This window comes from Anopheles moucheti, chromosome 3, assembly GCF_943734755.1.
Source record: "Anopheles moucheti chromosome 3, idAnoMoucSN_F20_07, whole genome shotgun sequence".
NCBI classification, from domain to species: domain Eukaryota; kingdom Metazoa; phylum Arthropoda; class Insecta; order Diptera; family Culicidae; genus Anopheles; species Anopheles moucheti.
The window spans coordinates 63,264,721-63,284,959 of NC_069141.1; the positions used below are offsets into that span (position 1 = coordinate 63,264,721).

The window sequence follows — 20,239 nt, forward strand, 5'->3', positions numbered from 1 at the left end:
TCTCTCTTTCTCTTTCTTCTTCCTTTTTTTTCTCAGACTATTTGTACTTGATTTAGCAGTTCCCTTTCTTACCACATTTACGAATACTGTCAATACGTTTACAATCATTTGGCTACTGATTGTCAATTTTTTCGACCTCCAACATACCTTTGTTGAGATGTCTATTACCTGCCCTTTACCTGGATGATTCATGAAGATATATCTTATCGAAGAGGATCACTCAAAACTCGCACTTCCGTAACAATAATCTCAGCGTTATCTCATTCTCCTTAGCTTCGACGATCCTGATAAGAAACACATTGAGATAACGTTGGGAACCTAATGGAAACCCCTGCATTATTTTCTACTATGTAGTTATTCTATTATGTACAATCAAAACGACACAACGTTATCGATTAATTTTACCAGTTGTTACGAAAACAGACAGGAAATTGTTGTTGAAGCTTTGTTCATACTGCATGCGTCACATCGGAGTGAAGAAGTAGATATGGCATCTATAATATTTTTTCTCCGTTAGGAGAACGACGAGTGTGCCAAGCAGAAATCCTGTGTTTTTGATCCGATAACAGACGTTACCGTAAAGTGAATCAGAATCTAATGAAGAAGATTGAAGTAAAAGGGTAAAAATGGCATTCGGAGGATGACGCAATCGACCAAAAAGTCATGAAATATCGGGACAAAATGGACGGCAGGCGATCTTCCAGGAGGAACTGATCAGTAGACAATCCCCCGGGAGGAATTATTCGAAGTTTAAGTGAAAATTTTAAAGGATTACTAGCATATTTTGGAGTTGGATTATGGCCAATCGATCGAGCCTATCGCACCGAAACAAATGTCCTAGTTTATTAAACATGGGATAGATACGAGCATTTGATTACATTTTATTTGTTTTTATTTATCATTTTTTGTAACATTGCTTCTACATCTATTCTATCCGACTAATTTAAATAAAGTATAGAAGGAGCGTTAGAATCAGATTTGCCACTATTCTTTCTAGTTTGGTTATATTTCTGAAGCACAGTTTGCATTTCTTACATTACATCACTCGTCGTTGATCAAAAATATTGCAATTATTACATCTAATATTGCTATTTTCATTAAAAAAAATCATCGGTTTTAGCTTAATTACAAGGGTTAAGATCGTGTGTAGCATGAATGCATGATATGCAACACTTGATTAATTGAACTCGGTCAATCGTATTCCAAACCCTATGGAAAGTGCGAGAGCTTCTCTTCCGTAAAGTAGTAGTTGCGTCCACCAATCGACAAAGGAAAGCAAATGGATGGATTTTCCTATAACCCACAGTCAAACACTCCGAAACCAGTGGTAGCATAATGCATCACACCACAGACACATACACACACATCATGATCCCCAGGCACGGGTCGATCGCATTGAAATTGCATCCAATTTCATGTTGTTATTCTTTTTTTCTCTCTCGCTCTCTGCTTAATTCGCGCTTTCCTGCAGCAGACACGATTTTGACGTCCAGCAGCTAGGCCGGGCATGGTTGAGCCTACGCAGCCGTATATGAAGGAGGATGCGAGTATGACGAGCCACCGATCAACCCGGCACTACCGGGTCCCGGGTGGAACGTGGGACCCATACCAACGAGGCCCCCGGGACTGATTGAGAATTCAACGTGCCCGCCCGTTCGTAAACGGGCGCGAGTGAAAAGCGAAAGACATTCTTTAATGCATCGCAATTTAGCGAAGCGATAATCTTGTGCAGACCATCGGACGTGCGCGCCACGGTTCCGAACGACCAAGAATCATGTCCGTCGCACCGAAGGGGCGAAGAAAGGAGCCAAACGAAGTGGAATGTGTAGCACGATCGATTGGCAATTGTTGTCCGGTGTCCGTGCTACAGGTGTCATTCCGTTTGTGCAAGAAGTGATGTTTTTCTGCCGCGCTTAACTACATTTCTTCGCTCCGCTCGAAATGGTCCGACCGGACACGACTGGTGAGCCCGCGGTTAAAGGTCATGATCAATCATGGACCGGTGCTGCGTAGCTGGCTTCCAATCAAGGCGAGTTTGATTGCAGAACATCGGTCGTAAGAATCGAACCAGCCGGTAGGGACAGGCTGATAAATGAGGTGTGCTTTGTAGGGTGAAATTGAAATCGGTGGATGCCCGGTCTGGATGCGATGTGGACCAGTTTCCGCCTCGGATGCCCGTGCTCGCCAAGAACCAGGAAACATTCGGTACGGTGAGGTGACCAGTGCGCGTGGGTTATAAATCAGAATGCAATTATTTATTCATTGTTTACTATTTGTTTGCCATCTCCTTAACGATTCAATTCGATCGACTAGGAAATGCGGAAAGCGAACGCAGCAGCAGAGGAATTTGTGCTGCTATTAAAGCACTTTTTAATTGTTCTCTTGGGGTGGTGTTGCAGGTGGCTTTTATGGGTCTTGTGGAATGAGAATTTGTTGAAATGGTTTATTCCGTAAGGAAAATAAAGATCGATTTTTTATCATTACTTTACACGATAACACATCTATTTATGTCTTCGTTAGTATTTTATTAACACTCTTCATTTTATAATATTTTAATTAACAAAAAACACCTTAAAATGTATGTAATTTTCACATGGCAAAAGTAAAAACTAATAATACGGCGAAAGCCGCCATAATAGAATCATAAAAAAATAAATAAATAAATAAATAAATAAATAAATAAATAAATAAATAAATAAATAAATAAATAAATAAATAAATAAATAAATAAATAAATAAATAAATAAATAAATAAATAAATAAATAAATAAATAAATAAATAAATAAATAAATAAATAAATAAATAAATAAATAAATAAATAAATAAATAAATAAATAAATAAACAATTAAATAAAAATAAAAACTGAATAAAGCGTGAACAGAAAAATAACCATAAGCTTCAATTTCATTCCCATTAAATGTTCTCAAAATTAAAAACGATAGAGATCTATGTTTTAAAACTAAAATTTGTATTCAATTAATGAAAGAATGAGTGCTTCAATTTGAACTTGATGTAAGATTTCTTTAGTGCATAAACATCACTTTTTTACTATTTTTTTATTATATTTTTCTTTATAATAGTTGTTGCTATTGCTTAATTAACATGTTTCAAGCATGTCGAAAATGTTCATATTACAAAAATAATAAAATGTGTAGATTTATGTTAGTTAATTCACAACTGATCTGAATATGAGTACCGACTTACTTGTTATTTAAACCTATTATCTAACTAATTATCTAATTATTATCTAAGTAATATTAGTTTATGATACTCCCTTGTTCTTTATTCAACCTTTTTTAACAAACAAATAAGTAATAATAATAATCATTCAATAATATTAGTTTATGATACTCCCTTGTTCTTTTTTCAACCTTTTTTAACAAACAAATAAGATTTTATTTATTTGTTAAAAAAGGTTGAAAAAAGAACAAGGGAGTATCATAAACTAATATTACTAGACCTATGTTATTCGAACCTAAAAAGCCTAATCTAAGAAGAAAGGAATAAAAACATGAAGAATTAAAACATTAAGCATCAAACATTTAATAACAAAAAACAATAAGCAACATAAAGCAAAAAATTTATGATTTCAGAATCCCAAAGTTAAAATGTAAAAAGCACGAAAATGTTATAAAATACATCGTCTCGTTCCAAGTTACTCAATGCTCACTTAAATCACAAAACTAAACAACACACCAGAAGCTAAACTTTAAGATGTCTTAAATGATTAAAACCTGATCATCGCTCTTTAATTAGCTTTTCCTGTTGCCTGTGTTGCTTTCAACCAACAATGATGCAAATCAATCAAATACTTACCCTTTCATTCTAACGCCGAAATCTTCCAGTTCCGTCCAAAACATTCACCAGACGAACGCCGTACCCAATCGAAGCCTCCGACCAATCAGCGAAACTAAGAACACCCGTCCCGTGGGCCCGGTCCATCGGGCCTGCTAATTAAGTTTATTTATGATGGAAAGCTGCACCGGATCCGGCGGCACTCCATCGGGTTTGCTCAATGGTACGTGATTAAGAACGAATTTGCGAACGTGCGATTCGCCGCACCGAGAATACCAAAACGGACGCGTTTTCGGTGTTTGGTGGCCGAGCGGTACTTTAGTGCGTCCGCTCGCTTAATCACCCAGCTTGGGGTCGCGTAATTAATGCGCGAAAAGACGGCGAAGATTTCACAAAACATACCCCCGGTATCAAACGCGCACGTACAGCACTCGGTAAAGCGAAATTGTCTCCGGTGGCTCCGGTGGATTGTATTTCTGCCGGTGCAAAAGGCGTAGGAAGGAAGGAAAACTCGGCGAAAAGGGCACACCACTCAAACCGAACCCGATATATACGACGATCAGATATTGTACCAAAGGGTGGGGCGTGTACCGGGCGACACATGCAGACCAGAATGCTCGTTTCCAGCAACCGGGGGGAATAAGGATTCGTTCCCGCGTTCGCAGCTCGCACCGTTCCATTGGCCGGGGGTCAACAGCCCCAAATGCTCGCCGATGCCTTCCGGCGATTCCAGCCCCAATCGAAGGGGATGGGGGGAGCAAAAACCTACCAGCGAGAAGGTGCATAAATTCGTAGACGAATCATCGTGTGAAATGATATCGTGCCACCGTGTTCGGGGTGCCCTTCCGCTCGGGTCGGGATTTTTTTTTTTTTGCTTTTTATAGGGCGCAACCCCGTTCGCATGTTCGTATTATAATTTACACGAATCGTTTGCATAAATTAATCCCACAGTCCGCGTAAAATACGACCCATTGCTGAGCGGGGGCCCGTACGGCTGGACGGGTTGGTTCTGGCTACGATCTGCAACCGTGCTGCCTGGTGGTTTGGTGCGCGTCCTGTCCGGGCGGGAAGTGCTTCGGTAAGCAATCGGAGGTGTGCAAAACATGGCACCAGAAGTCATCATACATTTGCGAAATATGCTGTCTAAAAGAAAAATGTGCAGGCTGAGACCTGAGATCGTAGATTCTGGCGACAAGGTATGTGAGCCATTCCATCCGTTGGGTTTGTTTATTCTACTGTTCGACAGTCAACCAAGGGGTCGTTCGAAGGTGTGCGGCATAATAAAAAAAAGCTTTCTGTACTTTATTTACCGAGAGTGAATCGCGATCGTTTTACCTGTAAGTAAAATAAAAAAAACCACAAGAAACCACATCGTGAAAGTCTTCACCCCTTTACGTCTACGTTACAGCAAACCGTGCTTGATGGGTGATCGTGAACTAAGGCATAGTTCCGATCACGATTCTCCTAAGCATAAGCTCCATCTCGGACAAATGACAGCAACGACCGGACCACGTTCCTTCGATGTGAACCAACGATAACCCACTTTCGTAGGGAAAAGGTGCTCAAGTTGCACGAAAAACATTAGTGTAGTGAGCTACACAGCACGGTACGCGAATCGTTCTTAGTTTTATTATCACGTCAATTGGATATTAGGCTGTTGGTTAAATTCATCCAAGTCTATAACGGGGAATTTTTAAAAAAGAAAACATATTGAAAATGAACAATCTTTGTGGGTTATACCTTATATACCTCTCGATCTTATGGTAATCATTATTTATGATGTCCATGGTATTTCTACAACACGTATCTGGCTAAGCTATCGGACCTATTCTCTAAAATCTGTCCTAAATCTGAGCTTGTAGCACTATCTCTACTAAACACAATCATTGGTCACGTAGCATTACGCATAGCCTCTCATAAATAGCATCTAATGGATGGTTTAATAGACCTCAGGTTGATCATCCTCCTCGGCAACGCGGTAATCTGGTAATCAGATATACAGCAGACATGACCTAAAAAACAGGAATAATTGATTGATCGCTGTCAAACGTTGTTAAACAAGTACAAATTGATTAATTAAATAATCAAAAAATAATTGATTTGTTTTTACATTTTAAATCGCTTAATTGAATTTCCATTCAATTCATAAGAAAATCAGTGAAAATATTTTCCTAGAATAGGATCAAAGTATTTCTAATAATCTTGATGGCTAAGGAAACGGGAGTTCGGAATATATTGTGAACAATATTTTCCATAAATTAGCGATTAAAAAACTGGCACAGATTTCTTTCAAGCAAATCCTTGTTATAAACATACGAGGTTACTTCCACTCACTCTGAAACAGATGATACAAGTGTGATTAAGTGCGATCAACACGCTCCGAGTTTGTGTCAGTAGCGAACAGCGATCAGCGCAGGAGAAAGACACGACTTTGACTTTGACCGAGTGAACGAAAGAAAGTGCGATTGAATCGTGCGGCTGTGGGGGAAAAAAACACCACTCAACTACCCCTACATCACCATACCCACGGAGCCTATTGGCCTTTACCTTGCAATGGTTTTTACCCCCTTCCTGTACCGGCAACCTTCACCGCCTTCACCCGTAGCGAGGCAAATGAGGCTCGGTCGGGCGCGTTGATGGCGCCACATAATAAATTGTTTCGGCCACATGAAATATTCATTAATCGACCACATGGGGAGCAACGAGGCGCACATGCAGCAGGAAAGTGCATTATAAACCGACCGGCGGAAACATGATTGCCGGAGCGCTGCAAAACGCACTGCGATCTAATTGGTGTGTGATCGTTGCAGGTTGGACACTGGCAGAGTGCAGTGCGCTCTGGATGATTATAATTATGCAACTTATAGTTTTAATCGCTTCAAACCGTCGTCCATTAGTCTGGGAGCGCAAAAAAAAACAAAACGGGAACACTGAGTGGCATTAGCTAAAGAGCGGTTTCTGTGGCATGAATGCGATCTGCGAGGTGACAAACTGGGCCACGGAAGCAAGACCACAGGAAGAAAGGTGAAGATTGATGCCTAAAATGAGGTCGTCGATGCACTTTTATTCTTAGACAAACAAGTTTTCTGCACCGTACTGACCGACGGTTGGCTTGGTTTGATGGACAGTGGTGTTTATTTTTGTGCCCATCGAGACCGAACGCCACGGAGAGGAAATATGTTAACTATCCGGAGAATGATCCAGACGGTAAGGATAGTGAGCATAATTTCACCGATTACGTGACACCATTCCATCACGCTAATCGGTTGTATTAGGTCAGCCGGTCCCAGTAATGCTTTTACAACGAGATTTTTCCCTATTTTCCCTATTATTTCACGTACAATATTAAGTCACTGGACTTTTTCGCATGTCTATGGGAGTCTTTTAAGCGGTAAAATCTTGAAGAATTGATCTGGAAATGGATCATATTCCTAAAGTCGCTTCAATATAAATACAATTTTTCGTTAACCTAAACGGCTCACAATAGCCGTTTTTAAGCAGGTCCCACCAAAACCAATACTCTGCTAAAATTAATGCTCATCTTTGGGATCTATTTTTTTGTTTCGTTAATATGACCAGTCCGTTTAGACTTATTTTTATCAAGTAGCCGGATAGTCAGTCCTTGCTACGGAGGTTTCGTCCGAATGGGGTTTTTGTCTCGGTCATGTCGTAAGAAGCCTGACACCGCTATCAATAAATAAATAAATTTCTTTTTCTTCCTAGTTTAAGGACCCCGTAGATCACGAACTCCAATTCGTAAAGTCTCGTTTGTGGATTAAAATGTACCCGCTGGAACCATTTTCGAATAATTTCTTTAACAAATAACTACCCCATCGTCTAATCAGTTTTGGAAACACATTTATTTTCTGGTTTTTGTTTTGCAATAATAGCATATTCATTCCTTACGGACAAAATATCATCGGAACGTCATTTAATAATTATGTTTGCTTTGGTTTGCTGTTATTTTCTTTTCTGCTTTCCGTGCTGTTACTTCTTCTTGTTTATTGATAGCAAGGAGTTAAGGTAGATAAATGAGAAAGAGGAAAACTTGGACAGTAAAAAATAACCAATACAAGAAAACGGAAGTGAAGGAAAGGAAGGAAAAAGATCAAATTTGGCTAGCATCATGCTGTGCACTGTTTTACTTTGTGCTTTTACTTGCTGTTGTTGCTGACGTTGTTTGTGCACTTTCCGTAGATAATTTAAAATAAAATTATATTATTATTAATGCTATAACATGAATAGAAAATACCACAAAAACTATTCTTAAACTAATGATTATACTGTTTGAAGTATTTAGAAAATGGATTACTGGTGGAAGAAATTGGATCTGCATTTTGCTTTGTAAGTGTTGTAAAGTCTTGGTAATTTAAAGGTAAAAAAACCCAAAAGACAGTGTGAACGTCTATAGACTAAAAATAGCATAGAAAACAACAAAGAAGGTACCAAATCAGTTATCAATAATAAATGTACACCTACCGATAAGGATAAAACAGTGCCATTGCTTTCCGGGTTCGTCTCTTATCGGTCGATGGAATCCCTGGCTACTCATCGCAATTCAAAGGACAGCAAGCAAGTTTATGATAGCAAGACGTATCGTACAGCACGGGACCGGAAGCCTAACACATGTGAGCAGTGTAGTAGGCAATGTTTTTCGTGTGTTTTATGTTTTCCTTTCGTACGACCGAAATTTCATTTGTTTCAACTGATAAGAGCATTGGGATAAAAACAAACAAACAAAGGGACACCCAAAGGAAAGGAATGTCATTGGAATGCAGTACGAAATAGAAACGCAGCAAGAACACGATAATACATGCACGCATTGTGCGTGAGTGATGAGTGGTGAGTGACGAGCAGTGAGAAAATCGGGTTTTCTCTCACTAGGATTGCACTAGGAAATGGGATGGATTGATTTGATTTAGCTTTTCTCCCGCTCATGCGGAAGGATACGATCGATGATGGATGGTATACAGTATACGCGTTACATGTAAATAGATACGATACGATTAGTAAGTTGATCGTCTTAAATTAAAGCGTTTTGTTTAAGTATTTTTTTTTTGTTTGTTTCTAGCATGGTAGGATGGTTAGCTCTCAATCCCCTCGTTGTAGGGAGTTTTACTCCGTCCCCTTGGATCCAGCCTGTGGAGTTATAAGGGGTCAGAGCATTGAGCGCAGGTGCAGACTAGAGAGGTCTGAAAGCAGGTAACGTTGGTAGAATAAACATCTAAAGTAAGCCACCACGACGATCGGTAGAATCGGAGTCGAGTCGGGGGCCTTAATGCGAACAAAAAATTCGGAAGCCAAACCGCAGAAGCATTATATATGTATATCAGTGGAGAAAATGCTGGGAACCAGGGAAACAAAGCTTCAGTGTATCATTTGAGGGGGTTATTTGTTCTTCCTTTCCTTGTTACTACTATTTACGGGTTTGTATATCACATGAAGCCATCAAAACGAATATATATTCATTCCGCGCACCGGGGTGGATTGGGTTTTTGTACCGTACCGTTCGTATTGGTTCTATGGACACGATTGTCCCTAGCCGCGTCAGGGGTCTCTTTCACTTTCACTGCCTGTGGATAAATATGCGCTCTTGCGGTACTAGGGCGATCCTGGCTAGGCGATCCATTTCTAATTTGGTGAAACAGGATGAAGAAAAAAACTCAACTATCACGGGTCCATTTTGCATTCCGTGCGTTGCGATCCGACTTCGGTCGCCATCTAGCGAACTGTTTGATAAATGCGATTAGATATGAATGTTAACGTACGCACAAGCGGAATTGTTGCTGGTAAAAACCCCCCACTTTCTACTGTTTGCTGATGCCTCGCGTTTGTTTTATTTTTTTGTTTGTGTCACCCAACATTCATTTACATACACTCACACACACTCACATACAAACACACTGGTTCTGATACGTACATATGGACAAACGTCAGGACATTCCCTAAGCATCACTAGAGTTGGAGTTGCATTTTTTAATCAGTTAGAATGTAAAGATTTATGCGCCTTAGTTCATTCCTTTTTTTCCAGCTAGGAACACTTGACTGCTACTGGTGTAACTACACCACGGACGAAAGTTCCACCCTTTTTTCCATGACGCGTCCATGCGCGATTTGCACTAAATGGGAATACGATTATTAGTACGGGGTTGGGTAGTTTTTAAATATGTGGTGGTTTTGGGGTGTTTTGTTGCTTCTGCTTTATTGGGGAATATAACGACCTGCCTACTCGCCCGATGTCCTGCCGCATATATATATATAGTGTGTGTGTGTGTGGGGGGGAATAAATATCCTTCCATTTCTATTCTTTGCTTCCTGCTTTCTCGACCACCGGAAAAAAGGCATGGTTACATGGTTAGTGTCATTACTCCCGGTTCTCGCAGGGAGCCGTCCTTCCTCAGATCACCGTTCAGATTTCTTCACTCTAAGCCAACAGATTAATACATAATACATCCTTCCCTATCGTGTCATTAATTCTCGTCACTTCCACCGTTGGAAGCTACCGAAGGAACTCAGCTCGATTAATCGATGGTGGGTGGAAAGCATCATAAATTGATTGATTATTCTATGGCGATCATCTGGGTTTTGCCTTCAATGCGCCCCTATCACTAGCAGTTCTGTCTGTCTGTGTGTCTTCTTTTTTTTTGATTAACTTATCCAGGATGCACATGCAGCAACACACGCGAAACGTGTTTCGTTTAGCAGACGAATGGTACTATAAAAATATACGAGCCATTACACTATTCCTATCGTTTTTGGGTCAATTCAATGTACAAAGCATAATAAATGTGCTTCACGTTATCAAATAAGCCCTTGTTTTTTTTTATGAAAAAGTAAAAGAAAAATATCAAAATGGCAACAACAAAAAACCCGGGAAATTGTTTCTCAGACTCTTTTCAGCTCCACGCTTGCACGCACCCGGGGGGTGTTCCGATGCCGTCAAGGCGGACAAAAGGTGACATTTGACATTTGACTACACGCGAACTTTGGCGATTACATTCTAAACATAAATGAGCACTTTGATTCCCTTTACAGCTGATGTCACTAAACTAAGTTTATCAACTAAGCCCTAGCGTGTATTGTTTTTTTTTCTTCTTTTCTTTTGTGCGGTAATTTGTTACCGGGTGCTGTCCCGCTCTCCACCAAGCCAACCCCAATGGGCGATCTTGGCGAGGGGGGGGGGGGGTGTGTGTGCGAGTGTGGCTTATCATTTTCTACTGTTACATACCTAGCGACTACGCGATCAACAATTGTAAGCAACGTTCGGTATATGTATCCTTTTAACTATCCGAAGCTCTGATTCCCACGTGGGGCAGCATCTTTGTGCGAGCGTGTCCTTTCCATTGTGTACCGTGGTAGGTTGTTTGCTTTGTTTGCCATTTTCTCTTCTGTGTGTGTGTCAACGGCCATTTTTATTTATTTTTTTTTACAGATTCGTCTCCGTTCGGTGCGGATTGATCGGGTACTTGTGACTGTTGCCGTACGTGTGCCCGGTGGTGGTGGATGTACCGGTCCCGGTATGATGATGCAGGTATGGTGCAGTCGACTGCGCAACGGCCATTCCGGGAAAGAGACCCTTGCAAGGATCCCGCACCGGTCGCGGTGGATCCTCGCAGCGACCCTTCACGCTGGACGCGGACGATGAAATCAGCGACTGCCGCCGGGTATGCACGGTGGACCATTCGTTCTGCTTCAGCAGAAACTGCTTCACGTTGTACTCCATCTGCGCCAGATCCACGCTGCTACTGTCGTCATCCGGATCGGCCGGGTCGGGTTCCGCCGACAGTCGGCCCGCTTCATCCATGAGGCACTCGGTAAGCGCAGCACTGTCCCGCAGCACGGTGCTACCCTTCCGGATCGCACCCAGCCCGGCACTGCCGCTGGTGACGGTGGTCGCATTGCTGTTGTAGTCCAGCACGGATGGACCGGCCGTACCGTTCAACGTGCTGCTAAGGTTGTTGTTGTAACCATGCTTGACGCCACCGCCCGGTTTGGGCGCGTTCGGGCCGGTGTGTTGAGCAAAGGATGAGCTGCCGTACCCGGCCGTACCGAGCCCATTGTTGTTGAGCAGATTGCTACCGACGGAGGAGCCGTACGAATGCAAATGGCGTCCCACTTTCATATCGCTACCCGCCGGCTGCTTGCTTTCACAGCCACCCGTGCCACCCGCGAGGACGAATGTTCTGATGGAAGCCTTGGCAGCACCCGCTGTGAGAGCGTTGTTGTTCAAGCTGTCCGTTATCGCGTGCCCGTTGGCCGTTGGCTCGTTGTCCGACTCGGTGTTGCTCAGCGGTTCGGCGTTTCCGAGCTTGGAATTGTTCTGCACCCACTCGGCAACGCGGGACAACTGTTGGCGCCGCAGTATGGCACTCTCCTGGATGTCGATTTCGCTCGAGATCGAACTGGACTGGGTGCAGGATTTCTTCGACGTCACGTCAATACCGTCCAGCTTGTTCACGTTGATGTCGAGCCGCGGTTTCGGCAACGTCGACGTTCCGAGCTTGGTGTTCATCAGCAGATTGCTAACCTCCTCTCCGATCGTACACAGCCGATCGGATGAGTGGGGCGAGGTGGTGGTGCTCATATTACACACCTGCTTGTTACCAGGCGTACCTACACCACCCTCATCACCGCCGCCACCCTCATCGACACGATTGATGGTTCCACTGATCAGATTTCCGTGCCCATCCGTTCCGGCCTCACCGGCGCCACCCGACCCAGATGGAACTCCTCCTCCTCCACCTCCGATGGCCGATTTGCTTGGGGTCACCATCGGTTTGTTGAATCCTGCCGGCGGTATGGAATCGGCGGAAGACGTAGCCGTCGGCAGGTTAGTCGTTTTGATGGCACCGTTCAACCCAATCGAAGGATCATCGTCCAGCAGCAGCTCCTCGTCCAGGAACTTGGCACGGCGCGTGTACATCACCGGTGTCGGGGGCTTTGAGTCGAGCCCTTCGAGGCTATCGTCCACCAGGTTGTCCAGCAGGATGTTGCTCGAACCGTTCTGTATCCGCAATGCGCAGATACGCGGACCAGACATTTTGGGATTTTCAGCCTACAAACGAGAAGGAATTTTATTGTATTATTTGCACAATTTGTCAATTTATGATAATCGTAAAGGAAATTAAAGCTATTGAACAGCAATTCGCTATCAAAATGCATCTCACAAGATGTAGCTGAAAAGATCACCGCCAACAGTGTAAAATAAACCATAATCACAAATGTTCGGCAGATTGCATACATTTTGGCGCTAAATGATAATCGCGTTGCAACGATTCCTTACAGTGCCCGACAACTTTGTGTCTACACTTGGAATTAAAAATTATTATTATTATTATTATTATTTAATAAAATTGTTTGCCTCTCGGGCTGTACAATGGTATAAAAACAATTAAATCTAAATTGGCCCTAAACTAAACCCTACAACGAAAAGAAGAATTTAAGAAAACTGCAAGAACAAGCGAATACAACTAAACCGGAAAGACAAAAAGGAAGGAAACAAATAAAAGAGGAAATGGACAATTCACAAAACAGAGTAAATAGAGTGAGAAGAAAAAGAGAAAGCAAAAAGAAAACAGGAAAATAGCTAATTAGAAAAAGAGGATAACATACGAGAGCGAAATGAAGACAGGGAGATGCCATAATCAATATGGGTCGAAAGAACATTGAACTGCCTAAAACACAATAGAAGTGGTTCATTAGAACCAAATAGCGTACGGCGCGCTGGAACAATTAATGGAGGGCGAGGACGAAGGGAGCAGTTGGGAACATAAAGAGGGATGATAGAAAGGAGGTAACACAAAGAAGTAAGCCCGCAATAAAAGCTCCTTGACCAAGACAACGTCTGGATTCCAGCGAAGGAAGGTCTAGGAGCTCACAACGAGTTGAATAGGATGGTAGATCAGCATTGGAGCAGCCAAGGAGGCGCCTAATCGTAATGCGCGTGAAGAGTTTTTGCACCCTTTCAACTCCAGCAGTAGCCACAACTCCAGAGGGGCTCCATACAACACTGGCGTACTCCAATATCGGACGGCCCAAACCACAGTACAAAGAACAGAAACAAAATATTAACATAGCCCACCCCACCGACTCACCTTGATGGTTTTGATGAGATTTCGATTGAAGATCTCAAACATCTTCGCACCGTCCTTCTCCGGGTCCTTGCTGCTCGTTCTGCTCCACAAGCTGTTAGTGCTTCCCACAGTGTGGTACAAACCACTACCCACGCTACCGTTTGCCGACGTGCCGTACTTGCCCGGCTGGCCCAAAGCCCCGTTCCCGGTGGACGAGATGGGTGTGGCATGGCTACCGCTCATCTGATCCGTATCCTTGATGATGTACGAGGGCGAATCGTGCGAGAACTTTGGCTGCTGTGCCGCCGACAGCGTGGGATCGGCACGATTGAGCAGTGGAGTCATCTGTCCGGCACCGACACCGCCACAAACCGGTGGCTTGGACGGTTTGAAGGAACTGTCGCCGGCCATTCCCAGCTTCTTGGCAGGCTGCTGGGTGGCCGGTAGCTTAGCCGCAAGCTTGCTGTGTTGCTGCTGCAGCTGCTGATGATGATCCGCCGTGTTCGATGTGAGTGAAGCGGTTCGATCGGCCGCGATTCGATGGTGGCCCAGTATGGGGTTTACCATCAGGTCGTCCTTCTTCGTGGACACTAGCAGTGCGAGCGGTTCGGACGTATCGCCATCGCCCCCCGGACCGATATCACAGTTGGGTAGAGCGGTTCCGTTCGTACCGCCCGGGCCGCCACTGCCCGTCGGTGACACCTTGTCCGGTGTGGTTAGGTAGTCGGACACGCTGCTTTTCGTTTCCGAGATGACGCTGTCACTCGACTTGATCAACTTCATCATGTACGGGCTGTTGTTGTGGGACGGTGAGTTCAGGTTGCTGCTGCACCGCAGGCAGAGCGTGTTGTTCGCTTCACCCTTGATGAGCGTTTGCGTGGCGACACTGTAGTACTTCTGCTCGCTGCCGAGCAGATCGGCGAGCAGTAGCGAGCCGGAATTGGGCAGACGGGTTTCGCCCATACCGGCTATACCGGTGCCGTGTGTGCACACGCACGTATCACAGTGTTTGATCGGTGTGTCGAGCAGTGCGTCGCTCGACTTCAGCTCATCCTCCAGGAACTTGGCCATCACGGACGGTGACACGACGTTCTGGCCGTTCGGTGGCGCCATCGAGCGACTGTCGCCGAGCAGATTGTCGGTCGAGGTGGCTGTCGCGCTACCGCCAAGCGGTACGACTAGTGTGGCTTCCTGTTGTGTGGTCGGTTCCCTTCCTGCACTCTGCTTACCGCCCGTCTGTATGTCTTGATTACCGTCTAGGGTGGATTGAATGTAGTTTTATCGTGAATCAGAGGGGTAGACAAAAGAGAACAATAAATTAGTTTAAACTCATCACAGAAACAGCTACAGTAGAGGGTTAGTACAGGGTGTCCCACATCAAATTGCAACACGGTTGGAACGTATACCTTTTGGGTATTTTGTTTTGATATTTTGAGAAGAAGTAACTTAGAGTGTATTGTTTTATATTTTTTGACTGATGTCACTATTTTCGAAAAATTTTAAAAATGACTTTTATTTAAAAAACAGCTTCTAGAATAGAGTCACTTCAGCACCAGTTGCTGATGAAGCCTCATTGTCTCATCAAGGATCACAGGCTACTGTTCTTTATCGTCAAGGACAAATTTGGTGTCTGAAGGAATTCAGAGAACAAAATCGTAGAAAGTTTGTCAAGAAAAGCAAGATTTGGCAAGCAATCCGCTCATTACTTCACCAGTATGTCCGAAGTTATATTCAGGAAGATCTTCCTCAAGGAATGTGTACAGATGCGTCTCTTTCCACTGTAGAAACAACACGAGAGTCCTACGATCTTCTGCTCTGAGGCCTGATTTAGTTTCATGGCATTATTCATATCTTCTTCTTGGAGTAATACAAAGCCAAGTTGCTTGCTTTCTTACCCAAGGACATGTCCTCTCCAAACGCACCGGGATTAAGGTCCTTTTATATTTTGAAGGACCTTACGCGATTATGAAGCAGACACTATCACTAGCAGGCAGACAGGAAGAAATAGTGAGTTTAAGTACAGAAGAACCTCATCCAGATTTTGTACAGAACCTGATGAGTGGCGTCAAATGCAAGGTGCTAAAAGCTTACTGAAGGATTATGCTTTAATGCCTAAAAATTTTGAAAGGGTCAGTGAACAAGTTAATTTTATACAACGTTTCAACTGTGATGCAATTTAATTCGGGACACCCTTTCCCCATATTCCAAGCCAAGCAATGAGTTGAGGCGTTTTTTGGGCTAAATGGATGTAATAAATCCGAGCTTTCTGTCGGGTTCAAATCGATCGAATTGAATGTTGGAAAACGAAATTAATTTTATCATCAGCTCCGTTCAAAATCCGTTTTCCATGACGCCCTCGTAGAAAAAAAAAGCACCTCAAACTACGCCTGCAATATTGTGTTATTACAACGGAGCTCATGCGATTACAACTAGAACGCCTAGATTAATGTGCAGTCAAGCCGTGCAATAGGAATGGTTATGGCGGGGCGAGGAGGAGAGATTACAGTAATCGAACACTACGGCTTACCGTGGGCTTGATGCTTTCCAGCGTAACGTACGTATTGCGAAAAGGGGCCCGACACAAAACTGCTGCGGCCCGTGCCGATACAGCGAAAACATTTAACCCAACGCTCGTTCGTACGTTCCCACAACCTTTGACCGAGAACTTCGTCCTTACCCGGGCGAGTGCGGACCCAGGGCGGGTCTCGGAACTCCTACCGCTCCCGTGTGCATTCGGATGGAAACTAATGAAACATTCTGCTCTACTACCACACTATACTACCCCCGTGGCAAAAATGATACGAACGCAAAGCGATAGAAACGGGGGTCCTCCAACCAAGGAGGAAAAGTATTGATTTATCCACGCTCGAAAACCCCGGCAATGGGAGCCATTTTTGTTGTTGTACCTGGCCTTTTTGTTTTGTCTTCCTTTTCTTTTTTTGCAACCCTAAGCGCTTGCTATATATTGCATGCAATGCACGTTTTTTCCGAACCGAGTGGGAAACGAACGTTGGAGGGGTTGGATTTATGCTTGCCCAAACGAACGAAAGCCATCGCCAAACTAACCCCAGCATGGATGATGGATCCAAGCGCTTAAAAGCTGGGCTAGCAAAGGGCGGGAGGGGAGCGAAGTGAGTGTGGAAAAAATGGAGGGAAGCGAAAGGTATTTGACGTTCCAAGTTAAGGAAATATATCCTTCTATAAATACACACAGAAACCATTCGGCTTATTCGATCGGTTAACGTTTGCAGCCGTGCGAGCTGTCCATTCTCGTCTTTGCTTCTTCAGCTCAGCTAGTGTTTCAGTGTATGCTTTTTTTGTGTTGTTTTTGAGTTTGAGGCACGCGATTTTATAGGTGGTTTGGAGAAGTACAGGACTAAACCCTCACACAGACCTTAAAGACCCAACACTACACAAGGTGAAAAAATACAATAAGCGCGATTCCAGTTCTGAAAACGTTTTAGAACAGGAAACCGGGCCTTCCCGGTTCCTTCCTTGCCCGGACAGGTGTATCACCGTCTAAATCGGGGGAGGGTGGTCCAATTCAACAGGAAGGAAAGTGAAACACCCCCACTGGACGGGAACCGATAAATTGGCGCACACCGTACATTACACCCGGAGGTGGTCCGATCGTTTCTGAACCTGGTAGGGCTCCAGCACGGGGTGTTTATGGTAATGTTTGGTAGCGTTTCTTCGGCCAGCATAAATTAAGGACAGACAAGAGTGCTCGTGCACACGAAATTTTAGCAACAAAAGGCTCGCCCGCTCTCGCTCGCGCTGTCTCACTCCCAAGCCTCTCACGCTTATCTTTCGCGTGCCTGGTTGCCCCGGAATGCTACAGGATCTCTAAATAAATAATGTAAATTTAGTAGTACCATTTTCACGGCAAGCCAACCAACGAACCAACCTCCAACGGTGCTCGTCGTCACCGTCGGTTTGCATTTCAGTGTGATAACCTGCGCTTTAGCACCGATGGGATATAAATCCGGAGTGATTGTTGATGACAGTCTAGCTAATAATTTATCCCTACCATCTGCCGTCTGGCTGTGTGGGAGTTTCGTCCTCCTTCCCCACTGATCGTGCAATCTCCACTGTATCGGAAAAGCGAGTAAAAGCGAGAGCTTTTCTTCACGCATCAACGTTTTCTTGTCGCCGGAGTAAGTTGTTTACACTTTTGGCACAGGCGTTTGTTTGAACGGGTTTTCTCCGACCCACCCTGGGAAAGCCGGCGCCCGGCTCATGCACCAGCGTGTGCACCGGTTGTGATTATGTTAAGCCAGCGCTGGGTACGGGCGCTTAAGGTTTTGCGGTTTTGCATAATCAACGTTGATTACCTTTAAACTCCGGCGCAACTTTTGGCAACAGTTCACAAGCTTTGTTTGTCTTTTGCGTCCCAACTAGAACTCCCGATGAGGGTTGCCCTGAAGTTCGGGAAACCCCCAAAAGGGGGAGAAAGGTTTTGAATTTCCAACTTAGTGCAAATAGTTCATAACGCCACACCACCAGGGGATCGGTTCGCAAACATGCACTCACAAAACAATGTCGGCACAAACACTTTTGGATTCGTTTTCACTTAATAAAATGGCTCACTTTACTGTTGCCACTCATTGCCCATCCCGGCTTGATTTGATTAAAACCGAAATTATGATAATGGGTAAACGATATTCGTTCGGTTTTCGTCCATGCATTTGATTTTCCAACCAATCGAGAAACGTCGCTTTTGCCGTTGTTTATCCCACCAGGAAAAGGGATCGCTCAGGGCGGGGGGCTCATGTCTCTCATCTGGTTTCGGCCATTACACCGCACCGGGGAAAACCATTAGTAGTAAGCGCGTGGTTTGCTTTATTGCCACCCCCTCTTCTCTCACCCTTTTCCCCCTGCTTTTCCACAACCACACATCAGAACATCCGAAGGATCATTAGAAAACCCCCTCGGTCCGGAATGATACGATGCGGTCGGCCAAAGAAAGCAAAAAGAAAAAGCAAAAAGGGTTCGCTATTTGCATTTTTCATTTCATCTCCGGGGAGCGCACGTGAGCGAGGTTATGATTATTTCGACCGTGCTCGCGTTGATGTCGTTAGCGTGTGTAGTAACAGTCGGTATGCGAGCAAAACAAAAAAAATCGCACCATTAAACGCACCTTTTTAGAACTTGGGTTAAGTGATTTAGACGAAACAGCTGTCGGCGTGCGGGCGAGCAAGAAAATGTGGATCAAATGGATGCAATTTAATGCGAAGGAAACACATTCCCTTTTTCGATGCCCCTGCGTTTGCGCCTTAATTAATGGTTGTAATATAGGTGAAAGGAGTTAAGCTATGGCGACCCGTGAGATAAGCGAACGAGAAATTAATGGAAAAATTAAAAGTGATAACATTGTATTGCAACGGTATGAAAAGAGTTTGTAAGTTAATCCTTTCTTATTCCTGCCTTTGAATAATCAAATGCACACGGTGAACGGTACTAACAGCACTTATCCTTTTGCTTACAAAACCCCTAAAGTGACCCTTGAGCACTAGCTGTCATCCGCGAGCGGTCACTAATTAACGATAGCGTTGAGATCTTACCTTCATGGACCAGCGCATTACGTCGCCCAAAAAGCCACTAACCGGAGTGTCACACTGCAAAACAAACACGTGCCAGGCATGCATGCATGCACCACTACAAACTACGGCTTGCACTTAAAGCTATTACTACTACGGGGTTAAGAACTAAAGAGAAAACAAAAACAGGACTCACACATCTACCCAAAAACGAAAAAAAGGGTCTGTGAGGGAAGGTGTACTTTGTGCATAATTTCCATCCTGCAGTGCCAACATAGTTTCTACCCTAACGAATGTGATTCCCACTGCGCGCGTATGCATGCGCTGCATCGCCCACCGTCTGCTGTTTGCACTGTTGCACTGTAGTAAAAAACGGGAAAACTTTTACACAAAACCCATTCCACTTTAACACTTCTGGCAGTGGCAGGTACTTGTGAGTGTGAAATCATAAAACAACAAAAAATAATGGAATTTTACTATTTATAGCAAACGGGAAAAACTTGCAAAAGATGCTACGGGGAATTGAGGGGGGGGAGAGGAACTGAGAGCCAAAAGTTTGAAGTACTAATTACCGCATAGAGAGCACACCAAAAAAAAAACCAGGGCCAATGTAATGAATGGTAGTGTGCTTTATCATAATGGGAGAAAAATATCCCCGTTCGATGCAAATCACTAGCGGCTCGGTGGGAAATACTTGATCTAGATTGCAGGGTTTTCGAGTTCAAGTGATAAATAAAGATGGAGTCATTTGTTGAAGTTTTCCCAAGTTGAAATTGAAGTATTGCTGGAATGTGTGGAGGTGTACTAGGAATTCTTCTATCTTTCAGGA

At 43.9% G+C, this 20,239-nt stretch overlaps 1 protein-coding gene across 1 annotated transcript; it reads right to left on the reverse strand.

Moving 5' to 3' along the window:
* Positions 1 to 9,808: 9,808 nt before the first annotated feature.
* On the reverse strand, positions 9,809 to 15,775 carry LOC128302912 (uncharacterized). The gene is made up of 4 exons (XM_053039761.1): positions 15,766 to 15,775; positions 13,892 to 15,126; positions 11,327 to 12,852; positions 9,809 to 11,269 (listed from the first exon to the last, which is right to left on the reverse strand). Exons 1-4 carry the CDS (start codon positions 15,773 to 15,775, stop codon positions 11,224 to 11,226), a joined length of 2,817 nt encoding a protein of 938 aa, XP_052895721.1. The 3' UTR covers positions 9,809 to 11,223.
* Positions 15,776 to 20,239: the final 4,464 nt, after the last annotated feature.

What these genes read in the sequence shown, in the direction of transcription:
- LOC128302912 (XM_053039761.1), bottom strand. An exon ending in ATCTCATCAAAACCATCAAG is followed by an intron (nt 12,853 to 13,891) that starts GTGAGTCGGTGG and finishes TCTCGTTTGTAG; the next exon opens with GCTGAAAATCCCAAAATGTC. An exon ending in CAGTCGACTGCACCATACCT is followed by an intron (nt 11,270 to 11,326) that starts GCATCATCATAC and finishes GTACGGCAACAG; the next exon opens with TCACAAGTACCCGATCAATC.